The sequence below is a fragment of the Phascolarctos cinereus genome, unplaced genomic scaffold, assembly GCF_003287225.1.
Source record: "Phascolarctos cinereus isolate Bilbo 61053 unplaced genomic scaffold, phaCin_HiC Scaffold_5;HRSCAF=322, whole genome shotgun sequence".
NCBI classification, from domain to species: Eukaryota; Metazoa; Chordata; class Mammalia; order Diprotodontia; family Phascolarctidae; genus Phascolarctos; species Phascolarctos cinereus.
Genome location: NW_027555958.1, coordinates 437,808,991 through 437,830,455, shown reverse-complemented (window position 1 = coordinate 437,830,455; position 21,465 = coordinate 437,808,991). Strand labels below are relative to the sequence as shown.

The following is a 21,465-nucleotide window of genomic DNA, read 5'->3' as shown; positions in this document are numbered from 1 at the left end:
TATTCCTACTGTAATTCTGTGTGTATTTGAAAATGATTTGTACTTCCTTGTTTTTCCATTAAATTCTCTCCATGTATTTGCTGCTTAGCTTATTTTACCCTAAGATTTAGATCTGGAAATAATCTAGTCCAACCTTCCCCCCTCCTTATTTTACATATACAAAAGTTGAAGGCCCAAAGAGACAAAGATATTTGTGCAAGGATCTGTCAGTAGTAGTTGTGTAGTATTGGAATTCAGGTTTTTTGACTTCACATGTTATTCTTATGCTAAACCAGACTTATTTAGTGGTCAACTCCATAGTTTGTTTATCTTTTTCTTGATTTATCATAATCTGATAATATGGAATTGAAATGTCACTTATTATGGATTTCTTATTCTAAAATTGTAAGCTTCTCTTTGTAACTCTGCAAATGTTAGATGCTATATAAATGAATTATTCATTTAGTTATAACTAACGTTTATATAGTGCTTATTATGGGCCAGGCACTGCACTATATACGTTATCAATTATTATCCCACTGGATTTTCAAAATGACTCTGGGAGGTAAGGTACTATCATCATGCCCATTCTACAGATGGGGAAAGTGAAGCAGACACGTTAAGTGACTTGCTCAGGATCACATAGCTAGTAAATGTCTGAGGCAGGATTTGAGCTCAGGTCTTTCTCACTCCAGTTCCAGAGCTCTCCATTGCGTTACCAGCTGCCTGTAACTCATCATAATAATGTAACTGTTCTATTATTTGATAGGATTTAAGTACTCTTGAATTTTCATCAGGTGTGCCACTGGAGAACAAGTTTTGGCATTTAGTAACTTCTGGAAGTTTTGAATGTAGCTTGGTGATGGACTCTCACCATAGGACTTGCCTGTGTGAGTTCGGAGAGGATTATAAGGGGTCCCCACTTTTGCATGCAGTTGTGATGTCAGATGGAAGCTATTTGGATGGGAAGTACAAGAAGGCATCCCTCTCCCACCCAGTTCCTACTAGGACAGGAGTGTTACACAGATAGATCACAGGTTTGAGGGTATGAGTTTCCTTCATAAAACAGGTCAGGTCTCACTCTGGTCCCTGGAGAGTTAGCATTCCCCTCATTGACTAATTTTCATTAAAAAAAAAAAAAAACTAAGCCCATAATATTGCTGGTGTAGGGAGTTCCTGGTGAGATGTTCCCTCCACCTGTGCAGACCAACAGCTCTTCTGCTACTCACAGTCTTCATCAGCTGCCTGGGTCACAGAAAAGTTAAGTGATTTGCATAGCTGGTATTTGTCAGTTGCAGAACTTGGACCCAGCTCTGCTGGACCTCACAGCTGGCCTTCCTTCCCCCATGCCTTTCTGAAGCTTTATTCTATTGCTCTGTTTTGATAATCTCCACTAAATATCTTTCTCTTTCTGCGTGGTTATTTTGTGGGTCTGGCTTTGCTGGCTTCACACTGTGAAAAGATCCCCAGGAATCCTGGTGCCCTCATAGATTTGGGGATATAGCAGATTGACTAGCTGGTGAAGTTTGGGGGGCAAATTCTTCTTCTTGCAGCTATTTATTAACAGCTTCCTTGGCTGAAACACTCCTCTTGCCTTCCAAATAATTCTCATTTTCTTTATAACTGTCCTAGTGGACTCACCAAAGAGAAGAACCATTGTAAAAGCTCTTAGCTCCTTGCATCAGATTAGTTACCATCTCATTTCTCAATTCCTACATCTCTTAGAATCAAATAAAAAAACAGGTATTCAGGCATATATATATATGAAAAATTATCTTTATTTAGCAGCAAATAAAAAATGAGGTAATGAATGAAAAGGATGATCACACTTTTATATTTTTACCTTAGATATATTTCCCAAGTATTTATAGTTAATCCATTTATTCCTTTAACATTAAATGTATAATTTGTTTTAAGAATGTTTGTGTACAAATGTACAATCAGTCCACAAAATTCAGAGAATTTTTATTTTGTGCTGATTCTGTTATTATTCCATCTTTGGTCTTGTTATCTGTTTTTCTTGTTCAGAACACACAGTGTGACACTTGCAATGATACCAACGGCTATAACTGCGCCAACCACTGACAGCACTATTATTGAAATGCTGATCCCAGTGGGACTGGAAGGATCTTCTGGAGAAGGAATGAGCAGAGATGCTCGAGCTATGTTCGATAAAGGTGATGTCAAGTTGGCTTTATCAGTTGCCTTAATAGCAAGAAAGATGGTAGTGCCGTTTTCTATTGTAAAATTTTCTGGTTTGAAGACAAAGACTTCCTTGGAGTTGGCATCATTTGGAATGAGGTCAGTAGTGTTCACTTGAAGAGCACTGTTGAAATCTTCTCTTAGTTTGATGATTTCTTTACTCATTCTTATGATATACTCTTGAGCTAAAAAGAGAAGAGACTGTTGGCTCAAGACCAGGACCATGGGCCATGTTGGGCACATAGGGGTATTCACTGGGAAGTTTGTCAAACAGAGACCAGAAATAAGCCGTATGGAAAAACCGAACAAGATACCTCCATGTTCCTCTGGGTAGTGTTTAATATTATATGAGGACCTAACCAAACTGAATGGGTTTGGATCCCCACCTGTGTAGATAGTAGATGTCAAGTAGAGCTACCCCAAATACCCGCCTTACTCTGTCTTCAAAGCCATGGCTAAAGAAAGACCTGGTAGAGACTGTAATTCTGGGATCATGGTCATCTGTCTTCTGCTCTCAGACCCTTCCCACACACGTGCTGTGAGTAACATGAGGGTTGGATCTCGCAACTACTTCCTTGTCAGCATTTCAAGTTGAGCTTGGATTTTTCAGGGCTCAGTTAACAGAAACCTTTTGTTTCAGAGTTCTGGATTGGCCTTTTTTTTTTTTTTGGGCAAGGCAATCGGGGTTAAGTGACATGCCCAAGGTCACACAACTATAAGTGTCAAGTGTCTGGTCTGAAACCGGATTTGAATTCAAGTCCTCCTGACTTCAGGGTTGGTGTTCTATCTACTGCACCACCTAGCTGCCCCGGAATGGCTTTTTCTTAAATCAGGTATTGTAGAGTTAGTTGAAGAGCTGGTTTTAAAATCACAATTTTTAGGATATGTTAATTTTATTCTTTTAAAGCCAATCCCTCATATTATTTTTTTCCTTTTCTGCATTGCCAGTATGAGCCTTTGTCTCTGAATCAAAACTAAAGGGCACACTTACCTCGTCCCTCATCATAGTCATCCCCGGGGGCTGTCCAGGTCAGGTTAATGTGATCATCTTCAATATTAGCCTCCAGGTCAAGAATCTGACTTGGTGGGAACACATCCACGCCACTTGTAATATTTGTTACTGTAAATGAACCTCCTGAGGCTGTTCTGCTGAAACTTTGCATATTTGCTTGGATTTCATCTTCACTAATTTCAGGTTTTGGTGGATTCATTATGATTTCACCTGCATAGAGGGAAAGAAAAACACTACTAGCCTTGTCCTGGACAGTCAATTCCACACAAATGTTGTGTATTTCTGTTGTTTGTTATCCCAGTACCTAGCCTAGGCAGCTAGGGGCATCCATAATGCACAGAGAGGTGGGCCTTGAGTTAGACCCACCTGAGCTTAAATGTGGCCTCAGACACTTACTAGCCATTTGACCCTGGGCAAGTCACTTAACCTCTGTCTGCCTCAGTTTCTTCAGCTGTAAAATGGTGATAATAATAGCACCTACTTCCCAGGTTTGTTGTGAGAATAAAATGAAATAATAATTGTAAAGTGCTTGGCACGTAGTAAGTGCCATATAAATGTTAGCTATTATTATCATTATCATTACCATCACTATCATCTTCATCATTATTATTATCTCACTGTCCTCTGATCATCCTATATATTCAGTCATTTTTCTTCTGAACAAAGCCATTACTCGCATGGGACAAACAGAGTGTTGATCCAGCTTGCTTATATCCAGGGGACCATGCTTCTTCCCCAGAGGGATGTACCTCCTTCTTGGGAGGGCACACTTCCTCCACATAGTCTGCTGTCTCTAAACATCTTGTGTCTCTACCATGTGGCACAATCAACCCCACACTGCCACTGCCAGGGCAGTCACCACAGCGCCCCTCATCTTCCCTTTTCTCTTCATGCCCATGGGACATAACTCTATGGGAGACAATCTACCACGTCTCCTGATACAACTATACCCACTGATGGACTGTTGTCTGCTGTGTTATCATACCCCCACTATCCCCTTTGGCCCCAGTGGTTTTTGCCTGAGGAGAGAATCCTTGTTGAAAGCTGCATTGGCTCTGAGGCAGGGTGGCCCAAAGGTGAGGAAGGGAAAAAAAAGACAGCATTCTGGCTGATGAGCCCCTGGGGATTTCAAGGACGCGGAAATTCATTAAAATCAGTTGTTTGTAACAATTATTTTGTTGGCATGGACCCTAGAATGAGTATGATTGCTGATATCCTCAGGGCCAGTTCAGTATCATTTATTATGTTTTAATAGCCACACCATCCACTTTCTGTTGCTCAGAAACCTTATACTGGCCAAGCTATCATCCAGGGCAGATCTTCCTTTGCCCATTTTTCTGCTAGCTTGACCTAGCAACACCCTGTTCCCCTTCGGTGGTGGTGAGTGTAGAGTGGCAGGAATTCTCCTCGTTTTGATCAATGTGGGTAAGTGTAAACTACAACACCAAAGTTGCAGTAAAGCCATTAAAGGTATTCTGACACAGAATAGGCTTCTTCAGTGGATTGCTCCCATCACCAGAGAGCTTCAAACAGAGGGTAAAGCCATTATGTGGTAGAGGGGACTCTTGCTCCAGGAATGGGTTGGCCTGGAAGGCCATGGAGATCCCTTGTCTTTCTGAGATGCGTGATAGTTAGCCATAACCTTTTTACTTCTACCCAAATATTTGTGTCTGTGGACAGTCCTGGAGTATGTAAGGCTCACAAATCTGATTCTTCTACCAGTTACGCATACAGCGGGACTTCTTCCTTGTGTTATATTGGTCTGTCGGATTTTCTATGTAGGACAGACATACTGGACTTGCAGTAAGAGGTACTTGGTAGGTAGACTCTCAGTTGCAGAATTGCAGAACCTCAGAGTTGCAAGGGACCCAAATGGCCATCTAGCCCATATTATGTGAAAAGAGCCTCCCTCTTTAACAGCCCTGAGTAGTCATCCAGACTGGACCTGAAGCTCTTCAGTGACGGGGAGCCCATCTAGTGAGGAGAAATTCTTCTTATTGAGGCAGCTCATCTCGCTATGGGAGAGCAGGAGGTTTTTCCTTCTGCCTATTCTAAATCTTCCTCTTTGCAACTTGTACCCACTGAGCTTGGTTCTGCCCTCCAGGGCGAAGCAGAACAAGTCTAATCTCTCTTCCTTGGGAGATCCCTTCAACTACTTGACAGAGAAGTCTTCTGTTCTCTGGGCTGAATAGCCCCAACTCCTTCAACAAGTTCTGTAACGTATTATTTTAAGATCCAAGCTGTGTCAAAATTCAATTAGATCCCCTCTTGCCCTTGATTCAAGACAGAACCTTATTTTTGTTATGGGAGTTTCCTTACCATTCTCTACCCAGCCTGGTATATATAAGGCTCCGTTTACTTGGGCTCTTGACCTTTGGGTGTTTGCTCCTCCCAGAGCTCTCACTTTTAAGCTATATCGACCATCTGTTTTGTAGGCTGTGAAATACCTCGAGTAGACACCATCATTCTTGTAGGCATCAGCACCTTTGTGTAAAAACAAAGGAGTTAATAAGCAGTGCCATAATTAATGAACATATAATTTCTCAGAAATACACTTGGACATTGGAAGATAATAGTAGACACTTCCGTGTGTGTGTGTGTGTGTGTGTGTGTGTGTGAATGAGTGTATACCTCTTCTACGCATAAATATACATATTTATCAAATACTTGAGAGTTTTCAAAGTTTATTACAAATAGCATCACATTGGGATCTCCCAACAACCCTGTAATGTAAGTACTTTAACAGTGGTGTGCTAGAATCAATTTGTACTAGAGATAGCTGATTGTTCAGTTTTCAGTGTGAGCATTTACACCTTGAAAATACCTACAAATTAGAGCTTGGTTTATTGTTTGGTTGATTTTCTAGATTTAAGAACGTGATGGAGATTAAACTTAGAAGAGTGTTGTGTGTGCTTTTCCCTCCCAGAAATCCTGTTCTTAAACATTTACCAGCACACCTCAGATGAAAAATATTATTGTACCCATTACATAAATGAAGATACTGAAACTTAGATCAGTTAAGTGACTTTTCCATAGTCAAAGAACTAGTACGTGTAAGAGGCAGGATCTGAACCCATGTCTCTTCCTTCTCTCTCAATCTCCATATCCAATTATTTGCCAAGTCTGGTCAGTTCTACTTCTACATTGTCTCTTGCATCAATCTCTTTTCCTCTACTCATACAGCCTCTACCCTAATTCAGGCATTTGGATGATTATAAAAGCCTCCTAATTGGTCTTCTGCTTTCAGTGTCATCCCTCTGCAATACTCCTAAAACACAGATCTGAATATGTGATCTTACTATGGAAAATCTTCAACTTCCCCCTGTTACCTGTATAGAAATCTTATCAGTCTTTTAAATCCCTCCATAATCTGACTCCTACCTGCCTTTGTAGTATTATTTTCTATTACTCCCTTTCCTGTGCTCTCCATTCCAGTCAGACTGGCAGGCTAACTGTGTCTTGTACATAACTTTCAAGCTCTCACTTCTCTGCATTTGCTTAAGTGACCCACTGGCCTTCCATTTTTGGAATGTGCTCCATCCTCACTATTGATTCTTGGAATCCATAGCTACCTTAGAAGCATAGCTCAGGTCCCATCTCCTCCACAAGGCCTTTCCAAATTCCCCCTATTTGTTAGTTCCTTCCCTATCGTCTTCCACACCCAAAGTACTTTGAATTTACCTTGCCTATACTTTGCCTTTACCTATCTGTGCCCATGTTGTATTCAGCCAGTTTGATTTTAAGTTCCTTGAGGACGGGGATTGCTTACTCTTTGTTAACATATCCCTAGCTTCTAGCATTGTGCCTTACCTTAGTAGCAATTTAACAAATGCTTCTCAAATGCACACATTTTTATTCAATGGATACCACACATAGTACCAAGAGGGTCCCTTCCCCATAGTGCACAGACATTTCAAGGAGTAGAGGAGACATCATTGCTGAAGGCTGTCTACATAGCCCATTCCCTGAAGGGGATGTATTGGAGACAGAGGCAGGGTGATACTGATGTTTGGGCAGTGTGATATTGTTCTTCCTCCCAGGCATCATGCAAAAATTTGGGAGCCACTGCTCTAAAGTATTTCCCTATAGTGAATGACTTTGAATTTGGATTGTACCAAATAACTTTTTGATTTGTTTGATATCTGATTACTGTCTTCTGTGGGCCCCTCTCTACTTTACTATAGGGATTCACCTAACCCAAGTTACTGGATACCTTTGTGATCTAAGGGAGAGCCATGATTGCTTTTCACAGGTTATAGACTTTCCCTTAAACTAAGAGTCTTAGCTGTCTTTGTTAGGTGAGCAGGGGGCCGCTTATGTTTCTAAGTAAACTGTCTTCCTGGACCTCAAGCCTGATGCTGGCATTCATTCAATTCAATTCAGTGAGCTAGAGACATTAATAAGAAGGAAAAAGACCCTGTCCTCAAGCAGATTACATCTAGCTTGGCAGACACAATTCAAACAAAAATAAGTGGTGGAAAGGTCAATAAAAGGCTTATACCAGGTAAATACCAAGCGTTTTGGTGAGGAGGAGATTAGAGAAGGAAGTAGCTTTTAGGGGAAATCAGGAGAAATCTTGTGTAGGAGATGGTACCTGATTTGTATTGTAAAGGAATCTAGGGATTCCAGAATCAGGTGAGGAAGGAGCAGATTCGTTATTCGTGAAAGGGAAGAAAACTTTTGCATAGGCCCCAAATTCCTTTCAAAGGGAATAAAGCATGTTTTTCATGGATCATGAACTGGAAGGAATCTTTGATTTCATTTACTTTACAATTGTAGACACTGAGATCTAGTGAGATTGTGACTACCCAAAATCAAACAGCTAATAAGTTTCAAAAGTGAATGACCAGTGCTCTTTTCACTATATCATGCTAATTTTTGTTTCATTTTGTTAAGGTTTCTCAAATATAAAATCTATAAGCCTGACTTCTCCCTTTTAGCATGAAAAGGTATTATTGATTTCCTGTCAAGAGTGCCACTCATGTAGACATTTTAAAGAAAATACTAGCAAGGAGATTACCTCAATCGATGCCAAAGATCATATACTATGACCAGATGGGATTTATACCTGTCAGCGTTAGGAAAACTGTCAGCATAATTTACCATGTCAATAAAAAAAATAACAAAAATCACATGATTATCTCAATAGATGAAGAAAAAAGCTGTTGCAAAATATAATACTCATTCCTGTTAAAAGCACAGGAAAGTATAGGAATAAATGGAGCTTTCATTAAAATAATAAGTAGTATTGATCTAAAACCATCAGTAAGTAAATATCTGTAATGGGGATGAGCTGGTAGCCTTGTCAACAAGATAAGGGGTGAAGCAAGGATGCCCATTATCACTGCTGTTATTCAGTATAGTACTAGAACTGCTAGCTATAGCAATAAGAGAAGAAAAAGAAATTGAAAAAATTAGAATAGTAAATGAGGGGAAAACAAGCACTTTTTGCAGGTGATATGATAGTATACTTAAAGAATCCTACAAAATCAGCTAAAAATGTTGTTGAAATAATTAACCACTTCAGCAACATTGCGGGATATTAAATAAGGCCCCATTAATCATCTGCATTTCTATATATTACCAATAAAGTCCAGCAGCAAAAGACAGAAAGAGAAATTCCATTTAAAATAACTGCAAGGGGCAGCTAGGTGGCACAGTGGATAGAGCACCGGCCCTGGATTCAGGAGGATCTGTGTTCAAATCCAGCCTCAGACACATAACATTTGCTAGGCCTGTGCCCCTAGGCAAGTCACTTAACCCCATTGCCTAGCCCCCCCTCTAAAAAAATAAAATAAAATAACTGCGAATAATATGAAACACTTGGGAGTCTACCTACTAAGAAAAAATTCAGGAACACAGTTACACAATTACAAAACACTTTTCACACAAAGTCAGATCTAAACAATAAGAGAAATACTAATTGCTCAGGGTAGGCCACGCCAATGTAATAAAAATGACAGTTCTATCTAAATTAATTTACTTATTCAGTGCCATGCCAACCAAACTACCAAAAATTATTTTTAGAATTAAAAAAAACCCAACACAATAACAGTTCATCTGGAAGAAGAAAAGGTCAAGAATATCAAGGAATTCAATGAAAAAAATGTAAAGGAAGGTGGCCTTACTGGACCAGACCTCAAACCAGATGACCAAGTGGGAATTAGCAAAACAATCTGGTATTAGCTGAGAAATAGAGTGGTGGACCAGTGGAATAGATTAGGTGCACAGGATGCAGTGGTAAATGACCATATTCATTTAGTGTTTGATTAAGCCAAAGACCCCAGTTGCTGGTACAGGAACTCAGCATGTGACAAAAATTGTTGGGAAAACTGCAAAGCCATTTGGCAGAGACAAGGTATATTATAGACCAACATCTTACACCATCTATGAAGATAAGGCCAAAATGAGTACGTGACTTAGACATAAAGAACAGTAACCTGAAGAGATTAGGAGAGCATGGAAAATTTTACCTTTCAGAGCAATGAATAAGGGAAGAATTTGTGACTAAACAAGGGGTAGAGAGGATCAAGAGAATTAAAATGGAAAATTTTGATTAAGTAAAATTAAACAGTTTTGCACAAACAAAACCAATGCAGCCAAGTTTATAAGGAAAGCAGAAAATTGGTGGTGGTGGGGAATTTACAGCAAGTATCTCTGATAAAAGCCTCATTTCTCATATATATAGGGAAATCAGTCAAATTTATTAGAACACAAGTCATTCCTCAGTTGGTAAATGGTCAAAGGATGTGAATAGGCAGTTTTCAGATGGAGAAATTGAAATTGTCTATAGACATATGAAGAAATGCTCTAAATCACTATTGTAGAGAAATGCCAATTAAAACAGCTTTGAGATACCACCTCACACCTATCAGATTGACTAATATGATAGAAAAGGAAAATGATAATGATAGATGTTGAAGAGGATGTGGGAAAACTGGGACACTAATGCATTGTTGGTAGAGGAGTGAACTGATCCAACCATTCTGGAGAGCAGTTTGGAACTATGCCCCAAGGGCAATCAAACTGCATACCCTTTGTCCAACAAATACTGTTAGTAGGTCTGTATCCCAAAGAGATCATAAAAAAGGGAAAAGGACCTATGTGTACAAAAATACTTGTAGCAGCTCTTTTTGTGGTGGCGAAGAACCGGAAGTGAAGGGGATGCTCATCAGTTGGGGAGGGGCAGCACAAGTTCTGATATATGAATGTAATGGAATACTGTTGTGCTATTAAAAAAAAAGGTTAGCAGGGAGATTTCAGGAAAACCCGAAAAGAACTGATACAAAGTGATGTGAGCAGAACCAGGAGAATATTGTACACAGTAACAGCAACATTGTGTGAAGATCAGCTTTGCTTGACTTAGCTATTCTCAGCGATATAATGATCCAAGACAGTTCCAAAAGACTCATGCTGGAAAATGCTATCCATATCCAGAGAAGGAACTGCTGGAGTCTGAATGCAGATCAGAGCTTACTATTTTCACTTTCTTCATTTTTTTTCATGTTTTTTTTTCTTTTGCAAATTGTAATTTTTTGCAAACTCTTCTTTCACTACATGACTAATACGGAAATAGGTTTTACACGATTGCATACATATAATGTATGTCAAATGCCTTGCCATCTTTGAGAGGTTGGAGGGGAGGGAGGGAGAAAATTTTGAACTCAAAATTTTATAAAAAATGAATGTTAAAATTATCTTTACATGTAAGTGGAAAAATATTATTAAAAAAATAAAAAGTATCATACTTCTTTCTTAAAAAAGAACGAACTCTAAGGTTTTTATGGGTTATAAGTTACCTGCACCATTATCTAGAAGTTCCAGAGTCACTGTTGTTCCATCAGCTGATTCAATAGAGGCTGTTACAGTGGCTCCTGTAATAGGCAGGGATCCTTGGCGAACTGCTGCATAAGCAACCATTGGACTAGGGAAGGTGCTGTTGTCGTTATTCATTTTAGGATCCACTGTAATGGGGGTTACATTAGAATTTGCAGCACGAGAGGTTACTGTCAGAGTCAGGGTTTGTGCACTTGACGTAAGGCTGTAAGTCCAAATTCCATCCTGAAAAATCCAGTACAAATTGATTAAAGCAAAACAGTGTTAAGAGCTGCCTTGCCTGCCTTCTCTGTTATCCATATCTATCTTAACATTTTATCTGATTTATACAAGTGAGGTTCAAAAAAACCATCTGGTAGAAAATTTGTATGACTTTGCTTCTGTATTAGCTGTGACGATCATTTCAAAGCATTCTTCCCTATGAGTGCAGCATCTAGAATAGAGCTTTCCCTGGGGTTTACATAATACTTATTATTTTTGAAACATTTGCTATGAAAAATGTGACTCTAAAGGTTTGCCCCTGCCATAGTCCTTTCTTCTCAGAAGCAAGGCAAAGATTTTAGGTGTCAGAACACAAGTGTTCTAAAATTTTGGATGGGGAAATGGGGTGTTATAAGTATGTTTACACCAATCAGAAAAGGTTCCATGAGTTCCTGGCCTGCCCTCCTAACCTCTCTTGTGTTCTAGCCCAGATTTTGCCTTCCTTATACTTTTTATAACAGTTCCTTTGTTGCTACAGTATAATTTTTTTTAAGCATTTGCTTATTGTGGCCAATTCATCACATTTTAAGAGAACATGTGGAATAAGAGTATTTTTTTAGTAAAAAAAATACTTCTTGTCACTCAAGAATAGCTACACAGTTATAATACTGATATTAAAGTCTTGGCTCCATTTTCTGAAAGTCTTAAGAACACACAAGAGAGAAAGCTCCTCACCTTGGCAGTGTTTGGTATTTTGAGGTATGCCATTTTGGAATTTGCATCCACTGAAAAATTATCATAGATGTTCCCACTGGGGTCTGAGACAAACATTTGAGGTTCTTGTGCTGTCCATGTGACAAGAAATAGTGTGTCATTGCCTACTGTGCTGTCAACAATAACTGTGCCATTCATCCACTCCCCATCCTTCAGAGTGGCTCCAGTACTCTCAAGCTGTTAAGAAAACAAAACATTTAGTCACTAGGCAAAGGAATAAGTCATACACAAGTCATAGTGTAGTTACTCTGAAGGACATGCCAATGGACAAAAGATTATAAATTGCAGAGAAGGAACCAGCATGCATTGGTAGAGGGAGTTTCCTTACCTGAAGTTCCCCTAAAACAATTAAATTAGGAGCCCCTTCCCTATCCCTCTGGTTACTATGCATTAGGAGATATGGTCAAGAAAGGAGACAAGTGTCATAGTTATGCAGATGTGCGTGAATAGTATTCCTGGCATAAAGGACATGAAAGGCAGGGCTAGAATGAAGTCCCTTATTTTTAGCCCAAGATACTATTCAAGTGTCCCTTATTCTCTCTCTCTCTCTCTCTCTCTCTCTCTCTCTCCTCTCTCTCTCTCTCTCTCTCTCTCTCTCTCTCCCTCCCTCCCTCCCTCCCTCCCTCCCTCCCTTCTTTTTTCTACTCGACTTCTCTTCTAAATCATATTCTCTCCATTGTGAGTGGGGAGAGAATAAAACTGTAGTCTAAGCCAGGTCCTTGATTTGGAGTCAGGTTCTCAGCAGTGAAGACAGGCAGGATTTTTGGGGAGTGGAAGGAACATCTTGAGCAAAAGCACAGAGATTTAGAGTAGTCTCTCCCCACGAGGAGCTCACATTATGACTAGGGCTGGGAGCAACAGTCAAAAAGAAAAAAAAAACTACCTAGAAGATACATACAGTACAAATGGAAGATTATCTCAGAGTGATGGCATCAGCAGATAATGAATCCAGAGTTCTTTCCACTGAACCACCCTGCCTTATTGGTCTGGCTTGGCCTGGTCCTGGTGTCCATTTATTCCTCCCAATTACTCATTCTCCCACTCACCACAGAGGCTCCTCCAAGCCTTTTCATCTCTCCTTAAGACTCTGTTGGCTCCCTCTGAAAATCTTGCCTCATTTACTGACAATAATTGAGGTCATTCTTTGAGAACTCCTTTTTCCTCATCTTCCTTTTTATTTCACATCTCCTAAATGCCTTCTATCACTATATTTTTTGTCCCTGTTTCACATTAAGAGGTGGCCCTTCTCTTTGCCAGGCAAAACCCTCTCCATGCGTTAAAAATACATTTCTGTCCTGTCTTCTTCAGCAGTTTGTCCCTTCCATCATTCTCACACTCATTCATCTTCAGTCTCCTTGTCTGCTTGGCTCCTTGTCCCACTGGCTCCTTCTCTACTACAAACATATCCATGTCTCCTCCATTCTCAGAAATCTTCATCTGATCTCTCCGTCCCTACGAGCTATCATCGCATACGTCTTCTCACTTTTGCAGCTAAGCTCCTTGAGGAGGCTGTCTACAATCAGTGTTTCTTCTCCCTTTCCTCTCACTCTCTTTTTAATACTCTACAGTCTGACTCCCAACATCATCATTCAACTGAAAACTTCTCTCTCCAACGTTACCATAGTTATTACCAGTTTCCTGACTGCCACATCCAATGACTTGCTCTTAATCCTCAACCTTCCTGACCTCTCCATAGCCAGTGACACTGCTCATCAGCCTCTTCTTTATTTTTTTTTCCTCTGTGGTTTTCCATGATACTGTTCTCTCCTGTATTGCTCCTGCATGTCTGATCACTTTTTCTTAGTCTCCTCTGCAGAATCCTCATCCAGGTCATGCCTGCTAATCATGGGTTACAGGGCTCTGTCCTGGATCTTTTCTTCTCCCTCTATACTATTTCACTTAGTGACCTCATTATTGTCTATGGATTCAATTACTGTCTCTTGGCTGGTGATTCTGAAATCTATTTATCCAACCCTAATCTCTCTGCTGACCTCTAGACTTGCATCTTCAGCTGGCCATTTGATATCTCAAACTGGGTGTCTCACAGATCTGAAATTCAACATGTCTAAAATTGAACCCATTATCTCTCCCCCAAAGTCTCCCCTCTTTGTAACTTTCCTATTACTGTGGAAGGCTACCCCAGTCACTCCTCCCAGTCACCCAGGCTTACACCTTTGGTGTCATCCTCAATTCCTTCTTCTCTCTCAGCTTGCATCACAATCTGTAGTCAATTTTTCCTTTTGTAACATCTCTGGCACATAGTAGGCACTTAATAAATGCTTACTAAATCTAAATCTAATATGCCCTGGAGAAGCAGAGCTACTTAGTTTTGGAACTCCCACCCAAGGGCTACACTGTCCTGAGTGCTGGAAGCTGCTCCATGTAGCCAGCCGAAGATGTGATGATGCTTCACTCAATCTTTCTTCCATGCTGCGTGCTATTGAGCACAATGGTTGCTTCCCTTCATTCTCAGCTTATAGGGCCTTCATGTCCCCCTTCTATTTTGTGTATTTCATAAATCTTTTGCATGAAATATATGTGGTCATGTTGTTTCCTCTGAGTAAAATGTAAGCTCATTGCCAGCAGGGCCCATTTAATTTTTTTTTTTTTGGCTAGGCAGTGGGGTTAAGTGACTTGCCCAGGGTCACACAGCTACTAAGTGTTAAGTGTCTGAGGCTGGATTTTGAACTCAGGTCCTCCTGAATCCAGGGCTGGCTGAATGCCACCTAGCTGCCTGAAGGCCCATTTAACTTTTAATTTGTATCTCCAATGTTTAGTACAGTGCCTGACACATACTAAGTGCTGAATAAATTTCTGTTGATTGATTATTGATAATAATTATAATAAGGCATGGAAAAATAGTAAAAAGAGACATATTCTCTTTTTGTTAAACACATTTGACTTTGACATCCATTTTCATCTTCCTAATCCCAACCTGGGAAATCCTTCCTGTTATGGATCTTTGTTGTTGTTGTTGGGACTTTTCAGTTTTGTCTGACTCTTCATGACCCCATTCATGATTTTCTAGGCAAAGCTACTGGAGTGGTTTGCCATTTCCTTCTCCAGCTTGTTTGACAGGTGAGGAAGCTGAGGTACACAGGGTTAAGTGACTTGCCCAAGGTCACATAGTTAATGTCTGAATCCACATATGAACTCACAGAGGAGTCTTTTTGACTTTAGGCCTGGCATTGTGTCTACTGTACCACCTAGCTGGCCTGTTATGGTTCTTTGGAAAAGATTTAAATGTTGGCCTTGGGCTTGGATTCAGATGACCTTCAAGGTGCTAAAATATTGTGGAGTTGTAGAGAAGTCATGATATAGCTAGAGATCCAGTAGAGAGAACCAGTTGGGTGGTCTTTAATAGTCAGGAAGTTGTGGATGAGGGGAATAGGGCATGGAAATATGGAAAGAGTCCACTACTAATAGTGTTATGCATAAAGTTCAGTTTCTTTATCCTCCAAGGCTCTAGAAGGAGCCATCAGGAATGGACAGCTTTCTCAAAGCAGGCTGGGTGAAGAACTTGTTTCATATATCAGTGGGACAGTTAGAGCATCATGTGAATTAGCATCATGGTGTCCACTGCTTTTTTTTTCTTTTAAAAATTTAAACAAGACTGGTCAGCCAATGGAAATGCTTACAGTCTAGAGGTAGCTAGACAGCATAGGAGATATAGTCCTAAACTTGGAGTTAGAAAGACCTGAATTCAAATTTGGCCTTCCGATGCTAATTAGCTATGTGGTATTAGACAAGTCACTTAACCTCTGTCTGCTTCAGTTTCTTTTTTCTTTCTTTCTTTTTTTTTTTGGTGAGGCAATCAGGGTTAAGTGACTTGCCCAGGGTCACATAGCCAGTAAGTGTCAAGTATGTGAGGCCAGATTTGAACTCAGGTCCTCCTGCCCCATGCCTCAGTTTCTTTATCTGTAAAATGGGGCTAATAATAGTACCTACTTTCCAGGGTTTTTGTGAAAATTAAATGAGATATTTGCAGATTTGTGCCTGACACATAGTAGGTGTTTAATAAAATTCTTCAAGTTAAATATATGGATACATATATATGTGTATGTGTGTGTGTGTGTGTGTGTGTGTGTGTGTGTGAAAACCTTTTATTTATACTGTCGGTCCCCATTGATTCTAATATCCCAACCAGTGTGATGCAGTGGAAAGAATGCTGGATGTGGAGTCGGAGAGCTAAAGTTCTTTTCCTTCATGCCCACTCATGCCCTATGTGATCTTGGGCAAGTCCATTCCTCACCTATAAAATATGTGGTTTCAATTGGATGCCCCCGACATTCCTTCCAACCTCATATCTATGGTGTATGATTCCATGAACCTCAGAGGACCTTCTAAACTCTAAATCTCTGACCCTACAATGCTATGATCCTATATAACACAAACATGGGAAATGAGAAATTGAAACTGACCTGGATGGACTGTTCAGTGATCAGTCCATTTCCTGATGAGAGGCCACTGAATGCATCAATTAGCCCGTTGTTCTGCACATTGTCTGAGGCAGCTGTCTGCAAACCTCCTAAAATAGGATTACATTACCAGAAATTAAATAATTGGCACAGGTTAGTGACAAATTAACAGTCTTACCAAAGTCATTTTTTCATAAAGTTTCATATAGTTTCATAAACTGCAGTCATTCTACAACCAGTAAAATTGCAACTTCACTCTAGGAGGTCAGTGTAACATTTTGAGTCTTGTGTATAAAAAGTATACATTATACAACCATTAAAGTCTCATTTACCTGGAACACAACCAAAGCCTTGGGAAGAGATAAAAAATTATTGTTGAGGAGTCAAAGAAGTGTCACAGAATCCATGATTTAAACCAGATCATGTATTTAATTCATAGTGGAGCTTCTTGGATCCTCACTACTTCAAGAATCATCAGTTCAACCATGTAGGGACTGCCTCTGCCGAAGCTGATTATAACTCCTCCAGTGCCTTAGTAGATGTTTCTGTGGCCATAAAAATTCATTGCTTAGAGGACAATCTTCTGGTGAATTGTCTTTCCCGTTTTAGCAATGTTGGTCAATTTAGTTCAGTTAGACCAACATTCATTAAGCCCCTACTATATGTCCACTACAAAGAAACAGTCTCTAACCCTCAAGGATCATACATTCCCTTTTGGAATTGGAAGTGAGGCTAGAGAAGCTATAAGGACACAGATAAGTAAATTCTGGGAAATGAGAGAAGAGCTCCTGAGACAATGGACACACCATGCATAATCAAGCCCTCACCCAAAACCTTTCCATCTTAATAGTGCCCTTGGTGGAATAGCCATTGAGACCATATGGTCACCTTCTGAATAAGGAATCAGAATAGGAGTTTTATAAAGGACTTACTCTTATTTCAAGCAAAATTTAATAAGCTTGATTGGACTTCGCAGCCCACAATTAAAAATAACAAATTATATGAATGATGAGGAAAAAGGAAGATGGGTACTGCTAAGGCAGCCACACTAGTCACATCAGGATAGGACAGTATGACATCAAGGGAGGGGATGGAACTTTATAAAAAAGAAACAAGGAATCCAAGAATACACTAGACAGGGAATCAGGGTTTGATTGAAAACCCCTAGTCTGGTTTCTAGCCCTGGTCAACCACTCATAGCCCTGTGATTTCACATGAGTACCTTCATGTCTTTGACCTTTGACTTCTGTGGTTAATGGACAAGGCACTAGATCTGAAATTAGAAAGGGCTGGTTTAAATCCTGCCTTTGACATACATTCTTATTAGAATTATCACAGAATCGGTCTCTGCCTCTCTTCCCTCATCTGGAAAATGGAGTTGGGATAGATCCATTATTCTATTATCCAATGACTAAATGATCTCTAAAGATCACTTGTGTGTGAGGAAACAGACCCATATACAGCAATGTGCTAGTAAGTGTTTAATAACTGGCTTATTGAAAAAGTATGTATTCATGACACACTTTAAAATGAAACAACCATTATGAACATTTTCTTTATGTCTTTCTTAAGTGGAGAAATCAATAAAACAATATATCAAGAACTGATTTGTAGCATTTGCTGATTTGTGAGGTATAAATACTTGTAATGAAAATTTAACAATAGATTCTCACAAGCTGGTACAATCTGGCTCTAGCATACCCCTTCTTACATACCTTAGTAGTACAATAACATAACTGATGATGCTGAGCCATCAATAAAGAGGTTCGGGGGCTCTGCTTAGTAATTTAGGGAAGTACATAGTATATCTTAGACAGCTTTTCATCCAAATTGGTTCCGATTGAAAAGCAGTTCCTCAAAGAGGTAAGCTTTAGTTGTCTGGAAAGTTTACTCATTCCCCAATGATGCTGGCAGGCATTGATTGACTTAAGAGAGTCAAGCACTACTTTATTCAGTATCTGCTTCTTATTTCTCCTCATCAAGGGAATGATTTGGCCCTTGGATTAGGAATAACAAGTCGAATCCTTTTGGCATCTTCATGTCAATGTCTCATTCTCTTCCACATCTCCCATTAAGACAGTTAAGTGATTGATGGCAGTATCATTTTTCATCTATTTGGTACCCATAATTCCTAACACAGTGCCTTAAATGTAGTGGGCTCTGAATAAATGGTTGCTGAATTTGTTCAAATTGAATTTGACATTTTTGTCATAGTCTTTGAAAAACCTGAGATACCACAAAACTATGACCGTTTCTGGGAGGATTCTTTTCTTGGGTATAGGTTGTACTAGATGGTCTTTGAGGGACCTCAAAGGGCAGCTGTGAGATGCTGTAATTCTGTCATTGGTTAGACAGCCTTTGAGGCTTACTTTAGGGAAAAAAATCATCACAGAGAGAATATAACGATGAATCTCTCTCTGAATGTAGCTCAGCATGTTCTCAGATGACAGACATTCAGGCTGTTGTTGGACTTTATGTGAAGTCTCTCCAGTTTGGTAAGAACAGTCATTTTATTCCTTTGCCACCTGGCTGCCCTCCTCAGAACATCTCCATGCTGCCCCAGGAACCTCATCAACTTCCAAGTTCACTTCAATTCTGGAACTTGAACTTCATTGGTCTCCCCTGCCCCAGGGGCTTCTCCCCTTCTCTTATTGGAGGGGTGGAGCATGGAGGGCAGAAGGGGCAGAGCAGAATGCTTCTCATATCTTCAATTTATGTGAGGCGCCCTCACCAGTTGTCTCTTCATTTCCCACCAGGCTTCACTCCTCTGGACTCCATCACACTCCTGTTCTGGGTACCCTTCTCTCCCCTTCCCCCTTTCAGCTCCTTTTTTGTGTGTTATCTTGCCCCCACTGCAAATGGATGTGAGTTTCTTGAAGGCAGAGACTTTCTTTGCCTTTCTTTGTGTCTGGCACATCGTGGGCACTTAAATGTTTATTGACTGAACTTCCACAGTCTGTGCCCCACCTCCATGATAGCCTTTAGAAACCCCTGGTCACCTGTAGATCTTAGAGGAGAATGTGAGGGGAGGTTTACATAGAAATAATCTTTGTGCCTATTGAAGAAATGTATTCCCCAGGTTGTCATTTACCTGTCATCTCTGAAAGCTTCTCCAGGTCTTTGGCTGCAGAAGGTCCCAGAGCGACTGTGTGGATGATGGCCCCACTTTGTTCCACTTCATCAAAACATGTGTTGATTGTATTATCTTCCCCATCAGTCAGAAGGACGATTTCTGAACCATCTGTTGAGAATTTGTTTCCTATTACCTAAAAGCACAGATTCATCCCAGACCTTGGTAAGCAGACTTAGTTGTACCAGGTAACCCTGAATGAGTGGGTCTGGCCAGGAATGAAAGAAGAAAATAAAGGAAAGACCCCAGGAACCCCAGGAGGATTTTCCTGTCTTGAGATTTTCAAATACGAGACGTGCAACTTTCAGAATCTCAGCCCAAGCCCTTTTTCTCTTGATCTAATGCAGGAAATTTGTCACAGCTGATGCTGCCATTTGGAAGCAGGGCTGTTCTGGTGAATGCGAGTGACCCGGCTTCTGTACACTGGTATTCAGTCCCAGCCAGGGTATCTGTTCTTTGTGGCTCTAGCACACAAAAGGAAGGTGAGGAGACACTGGACAGATGAACACCCACTATGTGCATAGAATTGTTTCTGATTCTTTTGTTATTTCTGGGAGGGCTAGAGAGGAGGAAGCTTAGGAACCTTAGAGGAGACATGATATGGTGGGAAGAGTCTGAGGCCCTGTGGGTCTCAGTTTCCTCATCTACAAAAGAAGGATACAGGTGGCCTGTGAGGTCTCCTCCAGCTCCAACTCTATGCTCCTGTGCTCTCTCTTGCCTGCTTTATTTGGCTAATCCCCTTCATAAGAGAGAGTGTTCTCCAACAGAGGCTTTGGGAAACCATGCTCTACATGAGCTGCCAAACTGGACACTCAGAAGCAAAGGCATGACTAATAGCACTCAATTCAGGGAATAGTATAGGAGTCCTGGGGTAGGACCTCCCTCCACTAAACCAGATGATAAGCCTCAGGGAATTTTCTGAGATACTCTGATGTTCAATGACTTGTACAGGGTCACACCTAAAATGTTCAGTAGCCGAAGTTGAGCTTTGGCCTTTCTCAGTGTTCTATCTGTGAAGCAAAGCTGGCTTTTCAGGAAATGTTATATTCCAATACACCAGTGGATCTGGAATTCCATCTACATGAGTATCCCCTCCAATGATGCAAATCACAACCCATCCTTCCTTGTCTGTCCTCTCTATATCAGGCAGGTAGGTAAGGCAGTGGAGAGAGTTGGGCATAAGTTCAAATCCGACCATCGTAGCCATCTTAGTTGTGTGATCCTGGGCAAGTCATTTAACCTCAGCCTGCCTGAGTTTCTTCATCGGTAAAATATAGCTAATAATACCACCTTCCTCCCAGGGTTATTGTGAGGATCAAATGAGATAATATTTGTAAAATGCTTAGCACAGTGCCTGGCACTTAAGAAATGCTTATGGGAGCCAAGATGGTGGAGTAAAAGCAGTGACTAGCTTGAGCTCTCCCCCAAACCCTTCCAAATACCTGTAAAAAAATGGTGCTAAACAAACTCTAAAGCAGCAGAACCCACAAAAAGACAGAGTGAAACAAATTTCCAGCCCAAGACAACCTGGATGGTTGATCAGAAAGGCATATTGTGCCACATGGAGAAAGGAACGCAGTACAGCGTGGGTGCACAGGCAAACCAGGCCTCAGTGAACCTGGAGCAGGCCTTATGGAACTGAATCACAGGCAGCTGTGGCGGTTTTCAGACTTCTCAACCCATGAATGCTAAAGACAGCTTAGAAGGTCAGTAGGAAAAGTGTGTCTGCAGTGAGAGAGAAGCATGGTCACAGCTCCAGTCTTTGAGAGTGACTCTGGGTGGCGGCTGCTTCCAGACCTTCCAGCCCACCTACTGAGGGGGAATCGAGTGGCTGATCAGAGGGGGATTGCAAGGATCTGCTGGTGCAGGATTGTCTTGCTTTACCCGTGCTTGGATCTGGGTCACAGATCTGG

The 21,465-nt window shown here is 40.6% G+C and overlaps 1 protein-coding gene across 1 annotated transcript in view; it reads right to left on the bottom strand.

Annotated features, from left to right (window-relative positions):
- Positions 1–1,842: 1,842 nt before the first annotated feature.
- Positions 1,843–21,465, bottom strand: part of LOC110209958 (calcium-activated chloride channel regulator 1-like) — a 37,296-nt gene continuing 17,673 nt past the window's right edge. The window contains exons 7-13 of the mRNA XM_020988752.2: positions 19,514–19,688; positions 16,426–16,532; positions 11,966–12,181; positions 10,993–11,254; positions 5,513–5,677; positions 3,173–3,403; positions 1,843–2,366 (exon numbers count right to left, since the gene is read on the bottom strand). Of these exons, the coding sequence (XP_020844411.2) occupies positions 1,987–2,366; positions 3,173–3,403; positions 5,513–5,677; positions 10,993–11,254; positions 11,966–12,181; positions 16,426–16,532; positions 19,514–19,688 (1,536 nt within the window). The 3' untranslated portion in view covers positions 1,843–1,986. The remainder of the gene's footprint in view (positions 2,367–3,172; positions 3,404–5,512; positions 5,678–10,992; positions 11,255–11,965; positions 12,182–16,425; positions 16,533–19,513; positions 19,689–21,465) is intronic.